Consider the following 22046-nt stretch of genomic DNA (forward strand, 5'->3'; position numbering starts at 1 on the left):
ACCGCTTAAACAAAACTATGGCCTCCACCATTTACACCATCCATTAAATATTGCCCTTTTATTTTAAGATTCTTGATCAGCATTGGTCCCCAGTTCCATAGTTTTGTTTTCAAGTTTCTAGGGGTCTCTCATAATTTAATTAATATTTGTTTCATTAAAATACAATTAATGACACATTGATTCATAATTTAATTAGTATTTATCATATGGAGGATGGATGTAAATGACTCTAGAGCCATAGACCTCTTGACTTGTTAAATCATTATCTATAGAATTTAGAGTATTCACAATAAGCACCCCCCCCCCCCAAAAAAAAAAACATATTTTTTCAAAGTATAACTTTGATTCCATGCTAAGTTTTGTTTCAATTTATTCACTAACTTTTATTCCATTTTGGTCATTAAAAGTGAATGTACTTTTTCTGATTTGTTAAATCAATGGACCCTTATAAAATTCAAACATCAAACGTGGTCATGGTCTGGTTTGAAATAGTAAAACCTTCCAAACTATCATCCTTTTGTTTTTGTTGGTTTTTGAATCTTTTTCTAGTCAGTCAGTGTAGAAATTTCAAATCGTACGACAATTTGCTTTACCGTTTATCATCCAAATTAATCAGTAAAAAAACAAAAAACCTGACCCAAAAAATCGAAACCAAACAGGTTTTATAAACACAAAACCGAACCAAACCAACTCATGCACTCATCAAATTTATATTGATATATGTTTTTATTCTTTTAAATATGAAACTAATTGAGCATAGTACTTTGGATAAGAACCAAATGAATTTAATTAGACAGTGTAACATGAGGAACTAAAGCAGTTGAATGGATTACACGATAGAAGTCAAAGGTGGAGCACCACATGTTATACTTTTTAAAGGGGGACTCAATTGTCACTTGTCAGATACATATATGATTGATTATGTAAGGGGCTAGAGGTACTACTGTACAAACTTGAAGGGGCTGTAATGGCACTTGGCAAACTTTAAGGGCCTAAAATAGCATACTAAGTTAACTATGAACGATGAGGTGTCAGCTCATTTTTGGTGTGCTACATCCCGACAGTGAAACTTGAAAGGCCCCAAACGTCACAATAAAATGGGCAAAAAGTATTGTTTATTGTACAAATAAGTCACGGATGTTCAAAAATCTTGTAACTAAAGCTCGTACAAAATTTGTTTGAAACGGCTTGTTTGTAAAGGAGTCGAGACCGAGGTTATGCTAGTTCATTTGTTTGGCTCGTTTAAATTAAAGCACCATATATTAATGTATATAAATGGTATATTATCTAGTTTATAACACACTATTTTGTTCTCTTGCACCAACAATACTAAATGCTATATAAGTATATTGTAACTAATCTTTTTCAAAATGGATTTCTTTTAAAGTAAGTTACTAAATTATTATAAAAATAGATCTAGAAATGATATGGTAGTTATTTTAATAATAGTAATGCCATTACTCTGAATTAAAAATCAATCATGTGCATATTAATAAAATTGTCTATTCTCAAATAAATGCAATTATTGATTGGGCCAGATAAATAATGAACAAAAAGGTTATTGAAGTTGAAAATTGCTTTACTGCTCTTTCATCACTAATTTCTTAAAAATAAATGATACATCAAATTTTTTATTTTTATTTTTTGTCTTGATAGCGTATTATGTTTTAGGGGCCACTTACATACAAACAATTGTTGCACGCAACAGAAAACAAATCAAACTCAAAATCCTTATAAAAATTTGTTTAAACAGTTACAAAAATTTCTTTGTGCTTGTTAACATATCATTTGTTGGAGGAGTGAGGCAAGCAAGAAGTTCAATCAATTATACTTAATTATAACCGGTCTGGTAAACCAGGAAGGAAATGGCAGGAAGTATATTAAATATTTGTTATAGTTATAGACCGAATATGGTCAGTTTAGTTTTTCTTTGGAGCTTGATTTTAAAATTGGGAAAATTTTCATAAAGAAAAAAAGGAATAAAAAGTTTAGGATTCTAACAAGCGGAAATATGATGGCACCGTCACGCATATCAGTGTTAAATGAGTTTTTACTTTTTAGTTAAAAATCTATCAACTTTTCAAACACACCAAACTACTATAATTTGCTATCAAAATAACAATCATACACAATAAAATCTCACTCATAATAAAACAACAAAGCTACTGGTAGGGTCTGGAAGGATGATATGTAGGCAAATCATAGCTCTATACCAAGAGATAGAGACGTTGCTTCAAGTGTGACCATCGGCTCCAAATAGAGGCCAAGTGCATGCCCAACTGAAGAAACATATGCTTTGTGTTGCAGTTCTATGACTGTATGACAGAATTATTAACGAGTTGAGAGAGTGTGATTGGAGAGGAAGAACCAATCATGCGACGATATTTGAATTAAACGTAGTTAACCTTAGTCAACTTAATTTTTTTTTGTCAGACAAGCCACCCTTTGGTAGCGACTCTATAGAGAGTAAAAATTACATATAAATATCTTCGAAGATAAGTCATGTCACATATTTTTATAAACATTTCATTTTAAAATAACGTTTTCATAAAGATCATCCCCATTGAAGGATTAGGCCAAAAGGCGGTGTTGGAATGCCTTCGGGCTCAGGATTTTCTAACGGCCATCCCCATTGAAGGATTAGGCCAACGTATGTCGGGTTTGGAGTATCGGGCTATCCTTAAGTACCGGTTAATGATCCCTATGTTCCCGACGGATGAACCTTGCCCAATTTGTCGTAAGGTCTGTTTGGATTCTTTTGGTGACCATGCGGTGCATTGCAAAGAATTGCCTGGCTTTAAATACAGACATGATCTGGTTAGGGATGTTCTGTGTGATGTTCTTAAACGGGCAGGGATTTCTGCTAAAAAGGAGGCCCCTGTTAACTTTCTCACGGATCCTATTGAATGAAGGTCTACTTTACGACCAGCTGATATTCTTGTGTTCGGGTGGGCAGGGGGGAAACACGCCTGTGTAGATCTTACAGGAGTGTCTCCTCTTGTTGGGCTCAGGGACCGTGGGTTTGTTGTGGGTCAGGCTGCGTTGAAGGCTGAATCGGGCAAAGTTGTTAAACACGAGAAAGCTTGTTTAGATAATCAACATGTCTTTCTACCATTTGCCTTTGATACATTTGGTTTTCTGGCTCCAGAGCTGTGAAATTTTTTAGTAGGGTTCAGCGCGTCGTACACGGAACCTCTTTAGCTTCTAGGTCCCAAGGGGGTTGCGGCGCAGCTTATTGCCCGTTTGCCTGCCACTTTATTGTAATCGTTTTATAGTAAATTATATAAAACTTCGATTGTGAAAAAAAAAAATAAAAAAAAAATATAAAGATCATGCATGATCTTGATATATATCACCTAAACTTATCTCCCGTCATAAATGTTCATCTTCGTCTTTAAGTCCTAACATCTTTATCGTGCTCATTTATATCATCATGCGGTTTATTGTCTTTGTTGGTCCATCTTGTTTTCATTGTGTCATCATAAACCATGTGGTGTAGTCCTTTGGTTTGACTGAAACTCACACCAAGATGCATCTTAATATCTTTATCGCGTTTGTTTATACCATCACACGGTTTATATCTGTCTTCATTGGTCCATGTTTTCACTTTCATGTGGGGTTAGTCCTTTGGTTGACTGAAGTTCGAATCAAGATGCATAATATCTGAAACACAAAATGGCCACATAATTCCGCCATCAACTTATCACCCACCAAGTGAAGAAATACTTTAGTACATCATCTGCATTGGTGCTTGTCTTCAGTTCTGAGCGAATCATATCTTTAAACACAAGGCCCGATCGCAACACAATCCATGCTCAAGTGTGTAGATCTGTGCCGTCTTTTACAATTTGGAGCCTAGATTATTCTGAATGTAAGTTATTCAATAACAAACAAGCATGATTTGTTACACCGCATAATATCTGAAACACAAAGTGGCTACCTAATTCCAATTGAAAAACAGATGAGATCTCAAACAGCAGAAACAAGCCTGGATCATAAAACATGTCGGCCATGCCATAAACGTCCCATTTCTGGGCATTTTACAACAATTTAACAAACGAAAACAACTAACGCATGCGATTCTCATATTACAGCTTTCAAATTTAGGCTTACAAATACAATAACAAAGGTCACATCCACTCCCTCCAAGGATGTAAACTTACCCTCCATATTTTACTGCATAAAAAAAATTATATATTGAATTAAAGCACAACTTGACAAAACAGATACAAACCAACAATTTATTTATTTATTTATTATTTCAAATTCATATGTTGGGACTAACCTCTGCATCATCACCTTTTGTGATCTCCATCTTTTGGTCTTCTGTAAAGAAAATACCATGTTAATAAATTAAAACAAAAAAGAAAAGATATTGCTATTAAATAAAGGGCAAATACCATAAAAACCAACATAACTTTATGTTTTTTCTCGTAAAAGTTGTCTAAATTTTGTTTTTTTAACTTATTAATACTAGATGAGCAAAGGGGGGTCAATGTTCGTCATTTCTTTTCCATTTTTAAATCAGTAAGTTAATTATAGCAAATAATCTTTCAAAAACAATATACTAAACTAAATTTAAACAAATAGAATGGTATGCATAATAAATTTAAACAAATGATTGTTATCGCAACGTGTCAATGCAAAACATTAATTCTCAATTCTTTCCTTATGTAGTGAAAAAAATTTTAAAGTGGAGGGCCTTTAATATGTAAAAAATTGTTAAGGGGCTTTTTTTGAGAAAACAAAGAAAGTATGCTGGTTTTTATAGTATTTGCCCTTGAATTAAAGAAAATTAGTTATAACCAATAATAATAATAATAACAAATGTTTAACCTCCATCCTCAGGAATGTCAGAAGTCCACAAAGTGAGATTGTCCCTGAGGAGCTGCATGATTAAAGTGCTATCTTTGTATGATTCTTCACTCAATGAATCAAGTTCTGAGATCGCTTCATCAAAAGCTTGTTTTGCCAGGTGGCAAGCTCTGATAAAACCAATGTTCAAGAAAACACAAGTTAGAATGAAGTTTTCATATCAAAAATCAAGATTCAATAATACCAACAATATCCTTTTATAAAGTTTGTTACCTTTCGGGAGAGTTCATGATCTCGTAATAGAAAACCGAGAAGTTCAAAGCTAAACCCAATCTAATGGGATGAGTAGGAGATAAATCCTCTGCAGCAGTAGAAGCCAACTGGAAAAAAAATAAAAGTATAAAGAAATTGGCATCTACTAATAGGTTTGTAAACAAACTGAATGAACACGAATGAAGTTTAACTTTAACCAACCAACCAAACAAACACAAAACACTTGAACAAACTAATCTTCTTGATCATGTTCATTTATAAAAATTAATGTGTTCATGTTCATTTGTAAATATTCTAAAAATCTAAACGAAATAATTCACTAACATAAACATACACAAAAGAACATAATCAAACACAAACTAACATAAATGAACAGATACCTTCTAAAAGTAAACGTATTCCGATCATTAAATATAACACTTAAATAGTAAACAAAAATATATAATAAAATGTTTTTAATACGTAATTCAAATTGATTTTAATTTCTTATTAAATAGATTTAAATGGATTTTTAACGAACGAACATAAGTAAACGAATAGAAACAAACGTAAATGAATAAATATAAATGACCATAGATGCATAAACAAACATTCACGATTCGTTCGTTTATTTTATGAACGAGCAATTCACTAAACGTTCGGTTCACTTACAGGCCTATCCACTAAACTACAAATAGAAAACGTGACTTACTTGATAAGCCTTAAGAGACTGATCAGCTGCTTCTTTCTTGTCATTACCAGACTTAAACTCTGCAAGATACCTATAATAGTCTCCTTTCCTACATTCCATCAAAACCCATAACCAAATCTTTAAAACATTTGTATCTCTTTCAGAATCAGATTATGTAAAGATTACATTCTTTTATTCTTAGAGCAAGTTGCTGCTAGAAAAACACAAAGCCCACAAAATAGAATAAGGTAATAAGAATCAATGACCACAAAAGAATAAAAAATACGGGACAAAAATGTTCTTTTGGACCTATGTGTAACTAACTAAAACTCACATTTTGTAGTAGAAAACAGTGGATTCTCCAGCAGAGGAAGATGGAATCAGATGCTCATCAATCACAGCCATGATATCTTTGCATATGTTTGACAGCTCTGTTTCCACTTTCTGCCTATATTCCTTAATCCGCTTGACATTAACTTCATTGCCTCTTGACTCCTCTTTTTGCTCAATGGAAGACAGTATCCTCCATGATGCCCTACGCGAGCCCACCACATTCTTGTATCCAACCGAGAGCAAATTTCGCTCCTCGACAGTCAATTCAATGTCCAACATTGCTACTTTCTTCATGGCTTCCACCATCTCTGAAACAAACAACAAAACACCATAAGATCATAAAGACTATTACAGTACAGTTTGATGAAAACAGCTTATATAGTTCTACATGTTAACATGTTGCATGCTAAAAACTTAATTCATTTTCAAAATCATATATGAAATTAAACCCACAGGAAGTGTTGTAGAACTCGGCAGACACTAGTCGGGTGGTGAGGTATCGATTAGTGATTAATAGGGATTAATCACATTCAAATTTTTACACGTAATTTTCGAAAAGTATGCATAAATACTTCAAACATAAACAATTAAACGTAAACACCACAAATCAATGAGAAAAACAAGGTCCAGTCGCCTTTAAAAAAGGTCAGATTTGGGCAATTTTTGACCGATTCGACCGAATCCAATCGACTACCCATTAATGTGTCCGATCAGGTGAATCATTAATCACAGTTTTGGCAACACTGCCCAATGCCCACAGGCCACAAATCTAGCTTGATTAGTGTGTATTTACACAGTTCAATAACTATGTCAACAGTCAACGTTTGATAACTAAGTTGAGATTCTAAATCCAGTACTTTTTAACTAGTTAATTACAGTAATTGATATTATTCTCCACAATTTCAAAAAGCTAATACCGAATTGAATATCTTAACACAAACAGAATAATAATTTGACTTCAATTTTATGGATACATAGCATTTTTTTTTTCTAAAAAAGCTTAACGTGGTAATATTAAACATATTTATAACAAAATAGTAATAGTAATAGCATATATGTCATAGGATCTAAAAAAACACCCTAAATCTAGCCACAGTATCTCCTCTAAATCTCCAATTAACTTTTTAAATAATTTAATGCTTTAATTTGTAACAATTAATATCCATAAGTCAACCAAGTCTACATATTGCACAAATTAGGGCACCAAAATTTAGATTAAAATTACGGAAATGAAGTGTAAAGAACGGATCTAAGACGAAACAGGCTAACCGTCATAGCGTTCGGCTTGCTCGGCAAGCTTAGCGACGTAGATGAAGTTTTCGCGTTCAGCAGAAGCCGCCATTGATGCCGATCTTAAAGCTCAGGTGCAGCTACTTTCTCTCTCTACTATTAATTTCTTTTTTGTAAAATTAAAGAAACGCGGAAAGATGCGTCTGCTGATGTTGTAGTTATATTGAAAGGAATGTTTGTTTTGGACACCAGAGTTTTATTTTTTTTGGTTTTGGCCACTAAAGCTCGTTTAGGTCTCAGAAGTCGAGATGTGAAGCGTGGACACAAATATGCGAGACGTTGCTCCATATACGACTAAATAAGTTTAGTCTCGTTTAAATCCTAAGTTTCGCCAATTGATCTGAATTCCGGAAGTAAATGGGGTTTTTCTTTTATTTTGGTCTCAAGGCCTCACAAAACTAGGGACCTTAAAACTAAGATGGCAACTGACTGTAAAGCATTCAATATTGAATAAGCTTTCAGGGTTATAACAGGTAGTTTTTCTAGAGTTTGAAACATATATTGTTTGATATATTCTTGGTCGTTCCTTTTCTTGTAATTTGGTGAAATACTCTAGTGAAAGTTCCTTTTGCTAAAGGAAGATTGTGAGTGTTTTATAACTACTAGAGAAGTAATTAGATATGGAAGGAATACTAGCTTCAGATTACTTTAGGTTTTAATGAGTTGATTAAATTAGATTGCTCGTATATGTAACAGATACACGATAAGTTATATTACTATACATGCGAAGTTAACAACGGATGGCAATCATCGGGTTCTGTCATGTTGCCTGTCAAAGTGAAATGAGAAAGTAGAAAACCGTTTATATGTTTACTTGTGTGAAAGATGTCAACTCTAACAAGATGCAATTAAAACGAATTGGCAACTTGTAAATGGATTCTAAAAATGAACATGCAACAAGATAAAGAAGTGCTAAATATGCAAAGATAAAGAAGCTGAGGGACTCCAAACGATAATTCAGAGAATTAATGATGCAATGGAAAACGACAAGAAGGACCTACAGGTGTTGACGTTAGGATATGGCCACCACTCCACGTTGGACACGCTCAGAACGTGCTATTCTTTATTAATATCATTTTAATCCCTAGCTATTGACACTTTGGCGCTTCAAGTTTACAAATTACAACTTTAATCCGTCATTTTTTCTTCTTTTAAATATCTTTTTATTTAATACAGTTTAAAGTGTCATTTTCGTCCTTGTGGTTTGGAATAATGTGCATTTAGTCTAAAAAGTTTATTTTTTGCATATGGACCCTTCATGTTTTCCAATTCTTGCCAATTACATCCAAATCACTAACTCCGTTAAATTGAATCGTTAACTCAGGGGTAGACATGTCTTTTCACTCTTTCTTTATTACATGAGTACATCAAAATCGTTCCTGAAGTTTGGTCACATTTGCTAATTTCGCCAAAAAATATTTTTTTTCGAAATTAGACCCTCGATGTTTCCCAACTGTTGCCAATTTCGTCAAATTTGTTACTCGGTCTAAATTTAACGTTAACTTAGGAGTGTTACTGTCCTTTTACAAATTTGTTTCCATTGTTATTATTATTACGCTGGGCTAAACCCCTTATATGACTAAAAATAAAAAAGAATAAACAAACGGATAATATATTTGATTCAAACATAGAAATCGTGAAATGTTATATATGTCATCAAACAAACACATAATGACAATAATGTAAACAAACATGTAAAAGGACAGTAACACCCATAAGTTAACGTTGAATTTAGACCGAATTAACAATTTGGAAGAAATTGGCAACAGTTGGGAAAAATCGAGGGTCTACTTGCAAAAAAAATATTTTTGGACGAAATTCGCAAATATGACCAAACCTCAGGGACGGTTTTGGCACTTTACTCATATAATAAAGAAATAGTGAAAAGACATGTTTACCCTTGACTTAACGATTAAATTTAACGAGGTTAGTGATTTGGATGTAATTGGCAAGAATTGAGAAACGTGGAGAGTCCATATGCAAAAAATAAACTTTTTTGAACTAAATTCATATTATTATTGCCAAACTATGACGAAAATGACACTTTACTCTTATTCAAAACACATCTCATATTTATTTTTTAAATTTGTTTTTTTAAACGGTGAATTTATTTTGAGACGTATATCCAAAATCTTTTCTTATTTTCTTCTTTTTCCAAATGTATATCTTTAAACTTAAATTTTAAAAAATATATTTTAATCTTCGAAGGTAAAAAACAAAAAGATAATTTTAGCAAGCAACGAGTGAGAATTTATTTCTTCATTAAAAATGATAAAATAAGATAGGCAGAGGAGTGAGATAACAACGTGAAGGCGATTGCATTTAATGTATTCAATATAGCTATAAATGTTCTATTACTTTATATATTTTTCTTAGAGATGCATTAAATCAGAACTCATATACATTAGACCAACTTAAAAAACCTTTCGATAGACAGTATTGTGGTAAATGAAATACTAGATAAACATGTAATGAATTGATTAATAAAGTTATTGTGAGAAAAAAACACAAATAATGACATCTTGAACACGACTATTCTTCAATGGTCAAATGCCAGCCACGTGTGTGTTGCAATACGTGTCAACACGTTCAACAAACTTTTTAGCATGCACGTGTGATGTTAGGCTAGCGTGTCATTTTCCAGTCTCCAAAATAATTCTTTGAAGTGTGAACGTAACCCTTTGAGCTTTAGAGGCTCCACACTTCGGGATACCGAGACTTAGATTTTTTTTTCAATAAGTTTATAAACAAAATACTGTGAGGAAAACGGTGTCTAACTACTATATAACATAGAGAAAATTGGGGATGTGAAGAGAAAGATAAGATCACGATATAGATTTTCATCTCCTTACCACTGAGGTACTATTGTGAAGACGTCAGTAAGCTACGACGCTACGCATGTGATAATTTAAGTTATAAAAGTAATGTAATGAATATGCATGTGAAAGTATAATATATGAGGTTCTAATGTTCTATTTTAACAATATAAGGGTATTTTTATTTAAACAATCTTGTGAAAGCTGAATTAAATATGGGGTTTAACATGTAGAAAGGTTACAGTGAATTGAGATATGTATGTACAGTGTTCATTGATCTACATCAAATATGAAAAATTGATATGTCACACTCCGGCTCAGGGTCTGGGCGTGTGACCCAATGTTGGTACATGTTTTGTAAATATATCAAAGTTTAAGGTTGTAAAGCGGAAGACTTTAATAAAATATTATTATATTTAAAAGACGGGACTTTAAAACACCCGTTAATTTGTACGTAAGTGTTTGGATTACAAAACCATGTTTCACATTATTTTAATAATAAAACATCCATTGAGCCATCAGATCGTCTAACGACTATCCATCTTCTCCAAACACCTATTCTCCATTACCTGTAAAACAGTTATAAAATACGTCAGCAACACATGCTGATGAACACGCCGACACAAAACATTTAAGTTACTTAGTTATCCCCTTGGGTATCTTATGACCCGGCCCATCGTGGCTTAGGAAACAACTAAGTTAAATTTACTATTATAAACCTCCAGTTATACTTGAAACCTCTCAACGATACCGTAACATCGAGGTCTTAGCAACTATCAATATACACGAGATAATCCCCTCTCGGACATAACTTAGGTCCGGCCCAACGTGGCAGAGGCATTAGCAAGTGTGGTGCGGTGTGCCCACCGTCTATCCACATATGTAAGGATCCAGACAAACGTATACAATAGTCTGAGCCTGAGGGCCAGCATTACTTTTGTTTATAAAGTTTTAGGGTTATATTCCCATGCAAGCATTCACATACTTGTTTTATAAAAAGTTAGACGTTTTCACTTTTCTTCTTGTTTGGTGTTTCTCACCGATTTGTCTCGTTATCTCGGACCTATAGTACGAGAATAACATTTTATAAGTACTAGATCAACGATCTAGCTTCAGACCTTTAGTCCGATTGCATAACCTTTGCCTTGACATTTTATCTTTTTATAAATATAAGGACCTTTAGTCCTTACTTTTGTTAATCATTTATAAACTACGTTTCTTCTTCAAGAAGAAACGTACATTTCACATTTCTTTTATCATAAGAAATATTTATAAAATCTTTAAAATAAAGACATAATATTTCATTTATAATCTTGACTTATAAAAATCTATTTTTCACTTTATTATATGATCAATGTATGAGCTATATCCCTGACTAGGGTCTAAGCCATTTATAATATAATAATCGGCAGAATCCCTACCTTGAATGGCTTATTACTCGAAATGCCTATGCTCTACTTGGACCGCACTTCTACCTGGACAACAGTTCTACTTTGAGGGAGGTCGAGAGAGTAACTAGGTAAAGTTATGGCATGCATTTCGAGGTAAAACTTGGCAGGATATCGACATATCGGGTTATGGCATGTTTATCGAGGTTATATATGTGATTTGGAGTGTGTTGGATGAATGAGGAACACCCCCTGGCCGTTCTATTTATAGAAATTTTTCTGCTGTTCATTTTTAGTTCATGATCTTTTGATAACTTGCCACATTGCGTCCATCGCCCTTCACCTGTGCGCGTCCTCCGCTAGGACTAGGGAGAGTGATTGGCCACATAAGAACATTTTCATGGAATGTTATCTCCTTATAAAGTGTTTTATATTTCTTTCTTCCTCCAATATGGGATGGTATCTCCTTACTTCATTCCCTTAACATAAGCTATTTCAATTCTTTGCTTATGTTACCTATTCTTTAAACCATGAATATTTTTAGTCCCTTATCATTATTATTTGTTTAAATTTATCCAAAATTTTCGTGATGTTAGATGATATCATGCCATCAAAACTACAGAATTCTTGTTAGTGATTAGGAGAAAATTTAAACCATTTTTTTACAAAGCATTGTTGTTCTTTTATCTCACTCAACAACTTCCAATTTTAATCAATAATTTGAAAACCAGACAAACACATTTATGATCTGTCTAACCAACCAGATATCAGCGTTTTTATTTAAACAATTTTTTTTACTTAACAGTCTTTTCAAAAACATTTGTTTTAGTTTAGTTTTTAAACAATAAACATTTTAAAAGCCTAATTTAAAGGTAGAAAGTTGGCCAAACTTTTGGAAACCAGCATGATGATGCATGCATCCTACACAAAAATGATTGCATTCACACCCTAAACGGTTAAAGTCACTCCACTCCATGACCTTAAACCGAAAGTGATCTTGTCTCGATTCTCATGTGTAATCCCCGTCTTACTTTAGTCATTCTCCACATTTGCTTTCACTTTCTACTTTTAATGGATTAAATAAAGGAGTTAATTACGTAAATGGTCTATAAGGTTTGTCATAAGTATCAGGTTTAGATGTAACTATGAGAAGTAACGAATTTTGGATTTCTAGTTTAAGTTTTGTGATACTTGTATTATGGAATCTAGCACTAATGGCTATATACTTTTAACAGACAAAGATCCGTGTGTCTTGCACATGAAGATATTTCGAGTATTTAAAACACTTATTATACTATTTATTTCAAAGTTTTATCTTTTTTTTTCTTCTAAACAAAAATTTCTTTTGTCATTTGTAGAACTTGAACACAAGACCTCCCAAACCATTCCCAAACCATTCGTTACTTCAAATTTTATCTCATGACTCTTTTGATCAATCTACTTCTTTTTCTACAAAAATTAAAATAGTACAAGATAACTAAAAATGCATTTATTACACAACACAACTAAAATATGCGATTTTTTCCTTTTACAAAAATGGTGTTGTGAAAAAAAATATTTACAAAAATACATGTTTTTTTCTTTATTATTATTATTATTATTATCAAAACTTATTTCTTATGATTTTGAATACTTGTTGGGATTAAGTCATGAAACACCAACCAAATCTTCAAAAACCTTTGAGCATTCTCATCTCACCTCTTATCTTCAAACCAAAAATTACATTAAAGCTTACTATATTTTCTCTCCTCATTTCAATTAAATAATACTTTTTATATCCTTTATCATTACCTTTTCTCTTTCCTTCACTCACAACCACTTTCAAAATATATTAAAAAATTATATGGGATGAACAGTAACTTTTCAAATATACAGAAAAATCACGACTTTTTTCTAAAATATAAAAACCATTCACTCACAACACCCCGAATCACTCTCTAAATTATAAAAACACCTCTCACATAATATAAGGGGTTGGATGAGAATGCTCTTATATCTTGTTGGAAAAACTTTGTCACGGTGGTGGATGGTTCAAGAGCGTTGGTTCACATAGGGAGGACCTGCAATGAAGACGGAACTTACCTTTGCGTGGAAACGGTTGGAGGCTGACGGCTTAGGCCAGATGAGTGACTGGTATCGATTGTTAGGTTAGATTATTCTGGAGAGATCATGGGTATTGGGTAACCACAATATCTCATATATGTGACATCCGACCTCTTGCACCACCAATATTGTCTGTTTTGCCCATGAAGAGCTCACAAATTTGTTTTTGGTTGCCCAGGTGAAGACTTTCCAGGAGGTCACCCATCATACTACTACTTCCACCTGAGCACGCTTAACTATGGAACTCTCATCTCGACCTCTAACATTAAGCCCAAAGCGCGTTGGTGATTTAAGAGACAGGACATTTACTTATGAACCAATGATCTCTCGTATCCATAGCCGATGTAAGATTTGCCGAGGGTGTTACAAGATAAGATAATGGGAGGAGTGGAGACATTAACTAAACTGATTTAGGATGTGCAGATTAGGCATTATTTCTTATATTTGTATCTATATGAGGGCATAGTCGTGGATAGGTGCTTTAGAATGTGCAGATTAGGCATTATTTCTTATATTTGTATCCATATGAGGGCATAGTCGTGGATAGGTGCTTGTGGAAATTTTGAATTAAGGCTTAGGATTTTTATGTTGATGGTATAGTTTTTGTATAACACACAACCCTTACGTACAGTACAACGAACTTGTAGTACAATGAACTTAAGAAGAAAAAAAAATTAAAGTATATTAATATTTCACTCAAATGAAAAGGAACAAAAGCTTGATTTTATGATATAATTTATTTAAAAATAAAACGAATTCTCACACAACCAAAGGATTTTATGATTTTATTTTATTAACATAACCATCCATAAATCTAAACTTTATGCTTTGGAACTGATGGATTGAATCTTGATATTTCTAGATAATATGAAAAAAAAAAAAAGGTATCAATGAATTTACCAACAGGGTAAATAAGTAGAAAGCAAAGCAATTCATATAATCACTTGTATTCAAGCGTACAATAAGCCATTAATTTCATGGATAATAAAACCACCATTGACAATGCATATAATAGTAAACAAGGCCGTGACAATATCCGAAATCATGAACCAAAACGATATACTCACATAACGGTTAACCTAACCAGTGTTTTGCATTCCAGCAGCAATCCCCTTCATTGTCAAGATGAGTGTGTCCTCCAAACCCGGTGCATACTCACTAGTCGGGTTCAGGTTAATAAGCTCATCAGCCGATTTACTTGACTCGGCATATTCCTTGGAAATATGAGGCCTTAATGTTACATGATAGTTCGGGTCTCGGATTCGTTTGAGGGTATAAGCTTGGCATACGTTTAAGGTTGTGATGTATGAATCACGCAACCTAATTCTTTGTTTCAAGTAAGGATCACCTTCAAGAAGATCCTAATGTCCCGCAATCTAAAACCATTACATGAAAATATGTTTAGCATAATTGAGGTTGCAGTTATGACTTGTTTATTTATGAATTGCTTGATTTGGCTTTGGTCTATCTTGAAATGAGCATGGGATGTCAAATGAGTTGAAACTCATTGAATGTCTATTTTTTATTTGTGTGACACACAACCTATTTTCTCATTTTTCATGAAAAAGTCTCTTAGTATAATTTTGACATAAAAGTCTCTACACATGTCAAAAAAGAAAAAAAAAGTTGCTAAACCAAATTTTGCTACATTAAAGTCTATGCATGCATTTGTCTGCAACGCTTCTAATGGTGAAAAGTATTGAAAATAATGACTCGTTCTCTCTTAAATTTGTCGAAGATTGATGAAGCGTCAGTCAGCTTTTTTGCACTAAAAATTTGTATAATCTTATTTTGACGAATTTAAGAAATAAAATGTTTTCTTACACCCTTACAGGTGCATACATTCTATACAACTGTATGGTCTTTAATATAGCAAAATTTGGTTGGACTTTTTGGTGTTTTTTTGACATGTGCAAGGATTTTTATATGTCAAAATTATATTGAGTGAATTTTTCATGAATAATAAGAAAGTATTTTTGAATTTTTATGATATTAAACCTTTAAATTACTATTATTTTTGTATTCATCAATTCATTACTATTGCATTTTTGTATAAAGACCACTTTGGGTCATTTTATATGCAAGAAACAAGCTAGCAAAAATGATACTTCTTTTTATAAAAATATCAAATTTATGGATAAAAATGTGAGGTTTATATATAACGTCAAATTAACCGACTGCAGCGTAACAGATGAACAAGTGCCACTAGTTTTACGCAAAAAGCCTTTTTATAAAAGAAAAACAAAATGTGTTAATTTTATGCAAGATATATAAATGTGAAAAAATTGTACCTTAAGGAGATAATCTTTGGTTTCTTCATAGTTTTCTCTCAATGATTCACCAAACGACCATAAATCTTCGGAAACAAGTAGTTTGTCATTAAGCGCAGCAATTCCCGGGTCACCTTTAGCAAACACCATTTCAACTAAATCGATTGTGACCCGAAAAAAGGGCCATGTTTTGTACATTTCATGAAGCATTTGAAGATTCTTGCTGTCTTTTTGAATGGCGTGCTTGAATGCCGCCCCGAACCCGAGCCAAACCGGGAGATGGAACCGGGTTTGAGTCCATGCAAAGATCCATGGAATGGCTCTGAGGGACTCAATGCCGCCACTCGGTTTTCGTTTTGACGGGCGGCTTCCGATGTTCATACGCCCGTATTCTAGTTCAGGTGTTGCCTGTAGATATATAGAAAGGTAAGTTATGAATACGGATGTGCGTTAAACAGGCCCAACCCATTAAACCCGGTAAACCGACCCTATAGTACCCAAATATATGCTATCCAGTAGGATCCATGGTCCAAAGAAAAAGGTTACAAACCCGACTAGGCTTGTAAAGGAACATAACGTTCCGGGAACAGTTAGTGAACCATCCGACTGGAAGTTCGTTTATGACCGTTTATTTATTAAATGAATGAACATGAACAAAATTTTGTTCATTTAGTTAAAACAAACGAACATGAACACGCCTCATTCATTCATTCATTTATGTTCGTGAACTTTTGTTTATTTGGATTCACTTATGTTCATTAGTTTATGTTTGTTTAAGTTCGTTAATAATTTTTCGGCTCATTACAACTTAGGATAGTTTTAATAACGTTAAAGTCCCAGCATATTGTCCTTCACATTACTTTTAACTACTTTTAGCTCGGTTATGCTCGTTCGTTTACATTCATAAATCGTTCGTTTATATTGTTAAAACGAACACAAACATGCTCATTTCTTAACAAACGAACACGAACAAGAAAACCCTGTTCATTTAGTTGTTCATGTTAGATCATTTGTTAAGCTAAAGTTAAACGAACGAACATGTACATGCTCTGGGCCAACATGTACCAAATATTACCATTTTGACCCGATCCCAATTTGATATGAGACCACAAGCACCTGACCCACACATTTTGCCACCACTATCTATAACCATCAGCAATTATAAGAATACTTACAAGGCGGAAATACTCGACAAAGCGTGGTTCCTTGAACACAATAGACCGATACTGCTCGGTCGCAATAACCGCCATCTGGTCCATAAGTTCACGCCACTCGGGCTTTGGTGAGATTGGCGGGTTCATCCCGTGCTCAAGTGTAGCTGCACAAAACCTCTGAAGTGTTCTAAAACACAAATGTTCCTCACCAAAAGACTGCTCTATAACCTCACCCTGAACCGTGACTCTTAACGACCCGTGAATCGTGTCTGGTGGTTGAGACAAGATAGCCAGATGTGTGGGCCCACCACCTCGACCCACGGTGCCACCACGCCCGTGAAACATAACCAGTTTGACTCCAAACTCTTTAGCCACTTTAATAATCTCTTCTTGAGCTTTATAAAGCTGCCACGCAGCCGAAAACCGGCCTGCGTCTTTTCCTGAATCCGAGTACCCGATCATGACTTCTTGTTTCCCGTCGATTCGGTTTTTGTACCACTCAATTGAGAAGAGGCGGGCCATGGCGGCAGGGGCTGCCTCCAGGTCAGCAAGTTTTTCAAAAAGTGGGACCACACGTAATAGGTGTTTGACATGGCATTCGCGCTGAAGAAGCTCAACAGCAAGGACATCGGACGGTGACGTTGCCATGGAGATGATGTAAGCGCCAAAACAGTCGGATGGGAGTTCGGCTAAAACGTTAAACGTGTCTAAAACGTCCTTAACTTCCTCGGTTTTTGGAAGGTCAGAGCCGAAAAGAGGCCGTTTTCCACTGAGTTCAGATAGAAGCCATTCTTGGCGTTTTTCTTCAGACCATTCTCGATATGACCCTATTTCTAGATGTTGAGTGATTGCGTTGAGGACGTCTGTGTGGCGCTCGGATTCTTGTCTTATGTCAAGTTTGACTAGTGAGAGTCCAAATGTTGACACTTGTCTTAGAAAGTCAAGAAGGCTTCCATCAGCAATCACACGGTCGCCACACATGCATAGCGATCGGTAGCAGAGCTCCAGTGGTTCCAAGAACTGTGAAAATTTATAAAAACATAATCAAATATATCATTAGAGGCAACGTGCTGGGGTAACAAGTCAAAATGGGTTATGTATGTCAAATTGATTAACAACATTATATTTTTTTTCAAATCACTACATGCTTTTTCTATGATTAAGAATACATTTTTGGTCAACTTTAGACCCATTTGACCAGCTCATCTTTAGCTATTCTATATTATTTCACCCATTTAATCTGTTGACAAAAACATAACCCGAGTTGACACATTTATAGATGGGTCAAAATGTCATCAGGGTATGGAGGTTTAGGTAGCAGGTCAAAATGTGTTAAATACTTTGGTGCTGGCCAAATCTGGTTTATGTGCAAAAATGTTACATTTTTTTAAAAATAAACAGTATCTCATATATGATTATAAAAGTTACCTTATTTCAATCAAAATATACTGCTTCCAATGAAACAAATTAAGAGTTTTTATGCATTAAGAATTCAAGAATATGTTTTGGGCGATTTCAAACCATTTTCTTTAAAGCTAATCTTTTGCTTTACCAGTTTGACTCGCTAGAGATAAAAGATAACCCCAATTGACCCATTCATAAACGGGTCGAAACTGCCATTTGGATTTACAAAAAAGTTTAATAATTGGTGATGTTGAAATGGTTAATACCTGTTCCACATTGGTATAAACAGCTTCCTCTGGGATGTCAGATATCCCATGAGCTAACAAATGGCGAGCTCGTTCACGCGTGTTATACAATTTGTCCCTTACATCACTAAGAATTACACGGTAAGGTTCAGTGGGAGGAACCCATTTCCAAAACTCTGAAAGAAAAGACAAAAGCATATGTTGTTATTTGATCTTTTGTTATCGTGGTAGTAATTAAAAACATTATTAACATTAAGATTAACAATAACAAATACCTATGTAGTGCTTCACATCACTCCTTGCTGTTCTATATATTTCTTCCGCCCGGACACGTAGTTCATCGTTACAACGCCACATGGACATCTAAAAATTGAAATGTTTGTTAAGATCCATAGCCACTACATATCCTCGTCAAGTATTTGCACATTGGCCTGTATTTTCAGTGAAAGGTTCGGCAGGAAGCTCGTTTATTTAATAAACGAAGAAACATGAACAAAATTTTCTGTTCATTTAGTTAAACAAAGGAACCTGAACACGTGTCTCGTTCATTCATTTATGTCCGACTGTCCGTTTACATTCTTTCATTTACTTTCGTCAGTTTACCTTTACTTAAGTTTGTTGGTTTACGTTCATTAATATACTCATCAAAAATTTTTAGGCTCGTTATAAACTTACAATTTAGTCTAGTTTGATAAATTTTTAGGCCAACACATTTTTGTTCGTTCACATTTAATTTTAATTGGTTTTTATAGCTCAGTTATGTTTGTTCATCTATGTTCACTATGTTCACCACTGATTTATACTGTTAACGAACGAAAATAAATGAACACGAGCATGTTCATTTTCTTAATGAATGAAGACAAAATAGGAAACCTCGTACGTTTAATTGTTCGTGTTCAATCATTTGTTCAGATAAATTTGAACGAACAAGCATGAACATGCTCCATTCGTGTTTTTTCGGTTCGTTTGCAGGCCTGTAATCACAATATCACATACCTCAAACATTAGTTCCTCTATCTGAGAAAAGTACATATTTGCAGCCATCATTCTGGCTAGTAAACAAACATCCCTCGTTACCTCAGGAGTCACCCTCGGATTGCCTGCATTATATGCCAGAAGTAAAATATATAAATCTAAATGACATTTTAGTTTTTTTTCTCTCAATTAAGTGTATATAATATCTTAAACTTGCCATCACGGTCACCGCCCATCCATGATGAGAATTGAATAAGAGGGGCATTATACGGAACGCGTTCGTTAATCCCAATATTCTTTAAAGCAGTGTCAACGCGACGTAAGAATTTAGGAACGCCCTTCCAAACTGTTTCATGAAAGTAACTCATTCCCGCTCTCATCTCATCTTGTGGTGTCGGTGGGGTCCGCCTGATTTCATCCGTACGGAAAGCAGCTTGAATCTACAAATTACATAAACACCATTGATATATATATATATATTTAACAATGTTATTGCATGTATAATGTTTTTGAACATTAATACTTACTTCTCTATGTAAAGCCTCATCTAGTTCTTGCTTATCATCAGGAGTGATGTCTTTGGCATATAACTGAGCCAGGCAGTCACGAATCCTGAAATTATAGAAAGGGTCAATGTCCATGTTGACCATTTGGTCAAACTCATGTACATAGGATCAGAGGGTATACCTTCCATGCTTTTGAAGCAAAGATCGACGGACGGATTGAGTTGGATGAGCAGTCAACACCAAGTCAACTGTTTGATTCTTGAGTGCATCAAAAACCTCTTCCGGGGACTTGTTAAGCTTATGCACAAGTTTCTTGAGAGTTTCTTCAATGTCAGATTCGGTTGTTGCATTTGCCTCATCAGCAAAATCACCTTTCTTTAATTTGATTCTTCGGCGGTAAGCGATCTGCACTTCTTCAGCCAGATTGGCTAAGTTAAGCATGTGGGAGAAAGCTTTTGCAATGACAATCGAGTCCCCGGGATCCAAACTTGTCAACAAACTTCCGAGCTCCTCCAGCTTCTTCGGGTCACGTTTTCCTTCATATTCAGCAGAAAGCTCATAGCATTCTTGAACCTACATATTAGAGAAAATATTTTAGTTAAGATTTACTGTTACATCATTATCATAATTATAAGATACAATTTGATTATGTTTTCTTTGTAATTATCCTCATCCTACTCTTATAAATAGTTGATCAATATTACACAAGTTTTCATTATTCTATAAGCACTACAGTTCATGAGAGAATGAGTGTGTAAACAAACTAAGAAACAATTGTATAGTTTCTTTTGCGGCATTTCATCAAACAGTTAGTGACCAATCGAAAAGGAACAGAAAGATCATAGACTCATAGTATAAACTAAAAACAAACAATGATTGGAGGTATCATAATTATAAGATATAATTTGATTAGGTTTCCTTTGTAATTTATCCCCATTATACTCATATAAATAGTTGTTCAGTAATACACAGGAATTCATTATTCTAAAAGTACTAGAGTTAATGAGAGAATGAGTGTACAACAAACTAAGAAACAAGTGAGCATTTTATCAAACGGTTGGTGATCAATCGAAAAGGAACATAAAGATCAGAGTATGATTTGATTAGGTTTCCTTTTTAATTATCCTCATTGTAATCTATAAATAGTTGATCATCAATAAATAATACACTAGTTATTATTAATTTTGAAGTGCTACAGTTGATGAGAGAGTGAGAAACGAAATGAATAATCTCAGGGAGACATTTTATCAAACAGTAAAAGCATACCGCTTCCTTGAGATCTTCACCGTGTAAATCCTGAAGAATGTCTAGAAACTTATCCAAAAGCAGAGCATCATACTCAATCAGCTTATCATCCTCCGAAACCTTCCCGGGAACTAAAAGCCTCAATTGAGCATCAATCGACGCTAATTTCTCCAGATTCCGAGTAGCCATTGCACACACCTAAGTTCAATTATCCCCCAATCCTGCAACAATAATTCAAGATATAAGCAATGAATTGAATAAATGTTTATGATATTTTGGAAGTAAGTAATTAACTAACCTGATAACGAAATGATGTATGAGTTTTGTGAGTGTTGAAAGGTAAACATATTTGAACGGGGGTTGGGTATTTATAGATGAGTTGAGTTAGTTGCATACCAACGAGGCAACAATACACAAACTCGGCCACAAATAGCAAATCACCGCCTTAGATTATTATTGGATTCTTTCTTTTTTATATTATTTATTGAATTGAATTAGTTTTAGTCAAGTCCTTTTCTTTTCTTTCTATTTTTTAAATTTTTGATATCTGTTAATAAAA

The 22046-nt window shown here is 34.1% G+C and overlaps 2 protein-coding genes across 2 annotated transcripts; both read right to left on the reverse strand.

The window, feature by feature from the left end:
* Positions 1-3971: 3971 nt before the first annotated feature.
* Positions 3972-7472, reverse strand: LOC143620028 (14-3-3-like protein D). The gene is made up of 7 exons (XM_077091824.1): positions 7361-7472; positions 6093-6399; positions 5780-5867; positions 5089-5195; positions 4837-4985; positions 4286-4326; positions 3972-4176 (listed from the first exon to the last, which is right to left on the reverse strand). Exons 1-7 carry the CDS (start codon positions 7431-7433, stop codon positions 4174-4176), a joined length of 768 nt encoding a protein of 255 aa, XP_076947939.1. The 5' UTR covers positions 7434-7472; the 3' UTR covers positions 3972-4173.
* Positions 7473-14569: 7097 nt separating this feature from the next.
* LOC143620022 (phosphoenolpyruvate carboxylase-like) lies at positions 14570-21711 on the reverse strand. The gene is made up of 10 exons (XM_077091821.1): positions 21509-21711; positions 20424-20815; positions 20264-20348; positions 19954-20176; positions 19758-19861; positions 19037-19124; positions 18783-18937; positions 17134-18132; positions 15980-16366; positions 14570-15064 (listed from the first exon to the last, which is right to left on the reverse strand). Exons 1-10 carry the CDS (start codon positions 21674-21676, stop codon positions 15050-15052), a joined length of 2616 nt encoding a protein of 871 aa, XP_076947936.1. The 5' UTR covers positions 21677-21711; the 3' UTR covers positions 14570-15049.
* Between the last annotated feature and the right edge of the window lie 335 nt (positions 21712-22046).

The sequence above is a fragment of the Bidens hawaiensis genome, unplaced genomic scaffold (assembly GCF_021521415.1).
Source record: "Bidens hawaiensis isolate Kalapana, Puna unplaced genomic scaffold, B.hawaiensis_p1.1 tig00002525_1, whole genome shotgun sequence".
NCBI classification, from domain to species: Eukaryota; Viridiplantae; Streptophyta; class Magnoliopsida; order Asterales; family Asteraceae; genus Bidens; species Bidens hawaiensis.

Bases quoted from the DNA above. Each gene is read 5' to 3' on its own strand.
- LOC143620028 (XM_077091824.1), bottom strand. From the start codon at position 7,433: ATGGCGGCTTCTGCTGAACGCGAAAACTTCATCTACGTCGCTAAGCTT. The intron at 6,400-7,360 runs GTTAGCCTGTTT...TGTTTGTTTCAG, and splicing joins GCAAGCCGAACGCTATGACG to AGATGGTGGAAGCCATGAAG. The intron at 5,196-5,779 runs GTAAGTCACGTT...TTTTTTTTCCAG, and splicing joins AGTCTCTTAAGGCTTATCAA to TTGGCTTCTACTGCTGCAGA.
- LOC143620022 (XM_077091821.1), bottom strand. From the start codon at position 21,676: ATGGCTACTCGGAATCTGGAGAAATTAGCGTCGATTGATGCTCAATTG. The intron at 18,133-18,782 runs GTATTAACCATT...AAATTTTCACAG, and splicing joins TTTATACCAATGTGGAACAG to TTCTTGGAACCACTGGAGCT. The intron at 16,367-17,133 runs GTAAGTATTCTT...ATATATCTACAG, and splicing joins TTGTCGAGTATTTCCGCCTT to GCAACACCTGAACTAGAATA.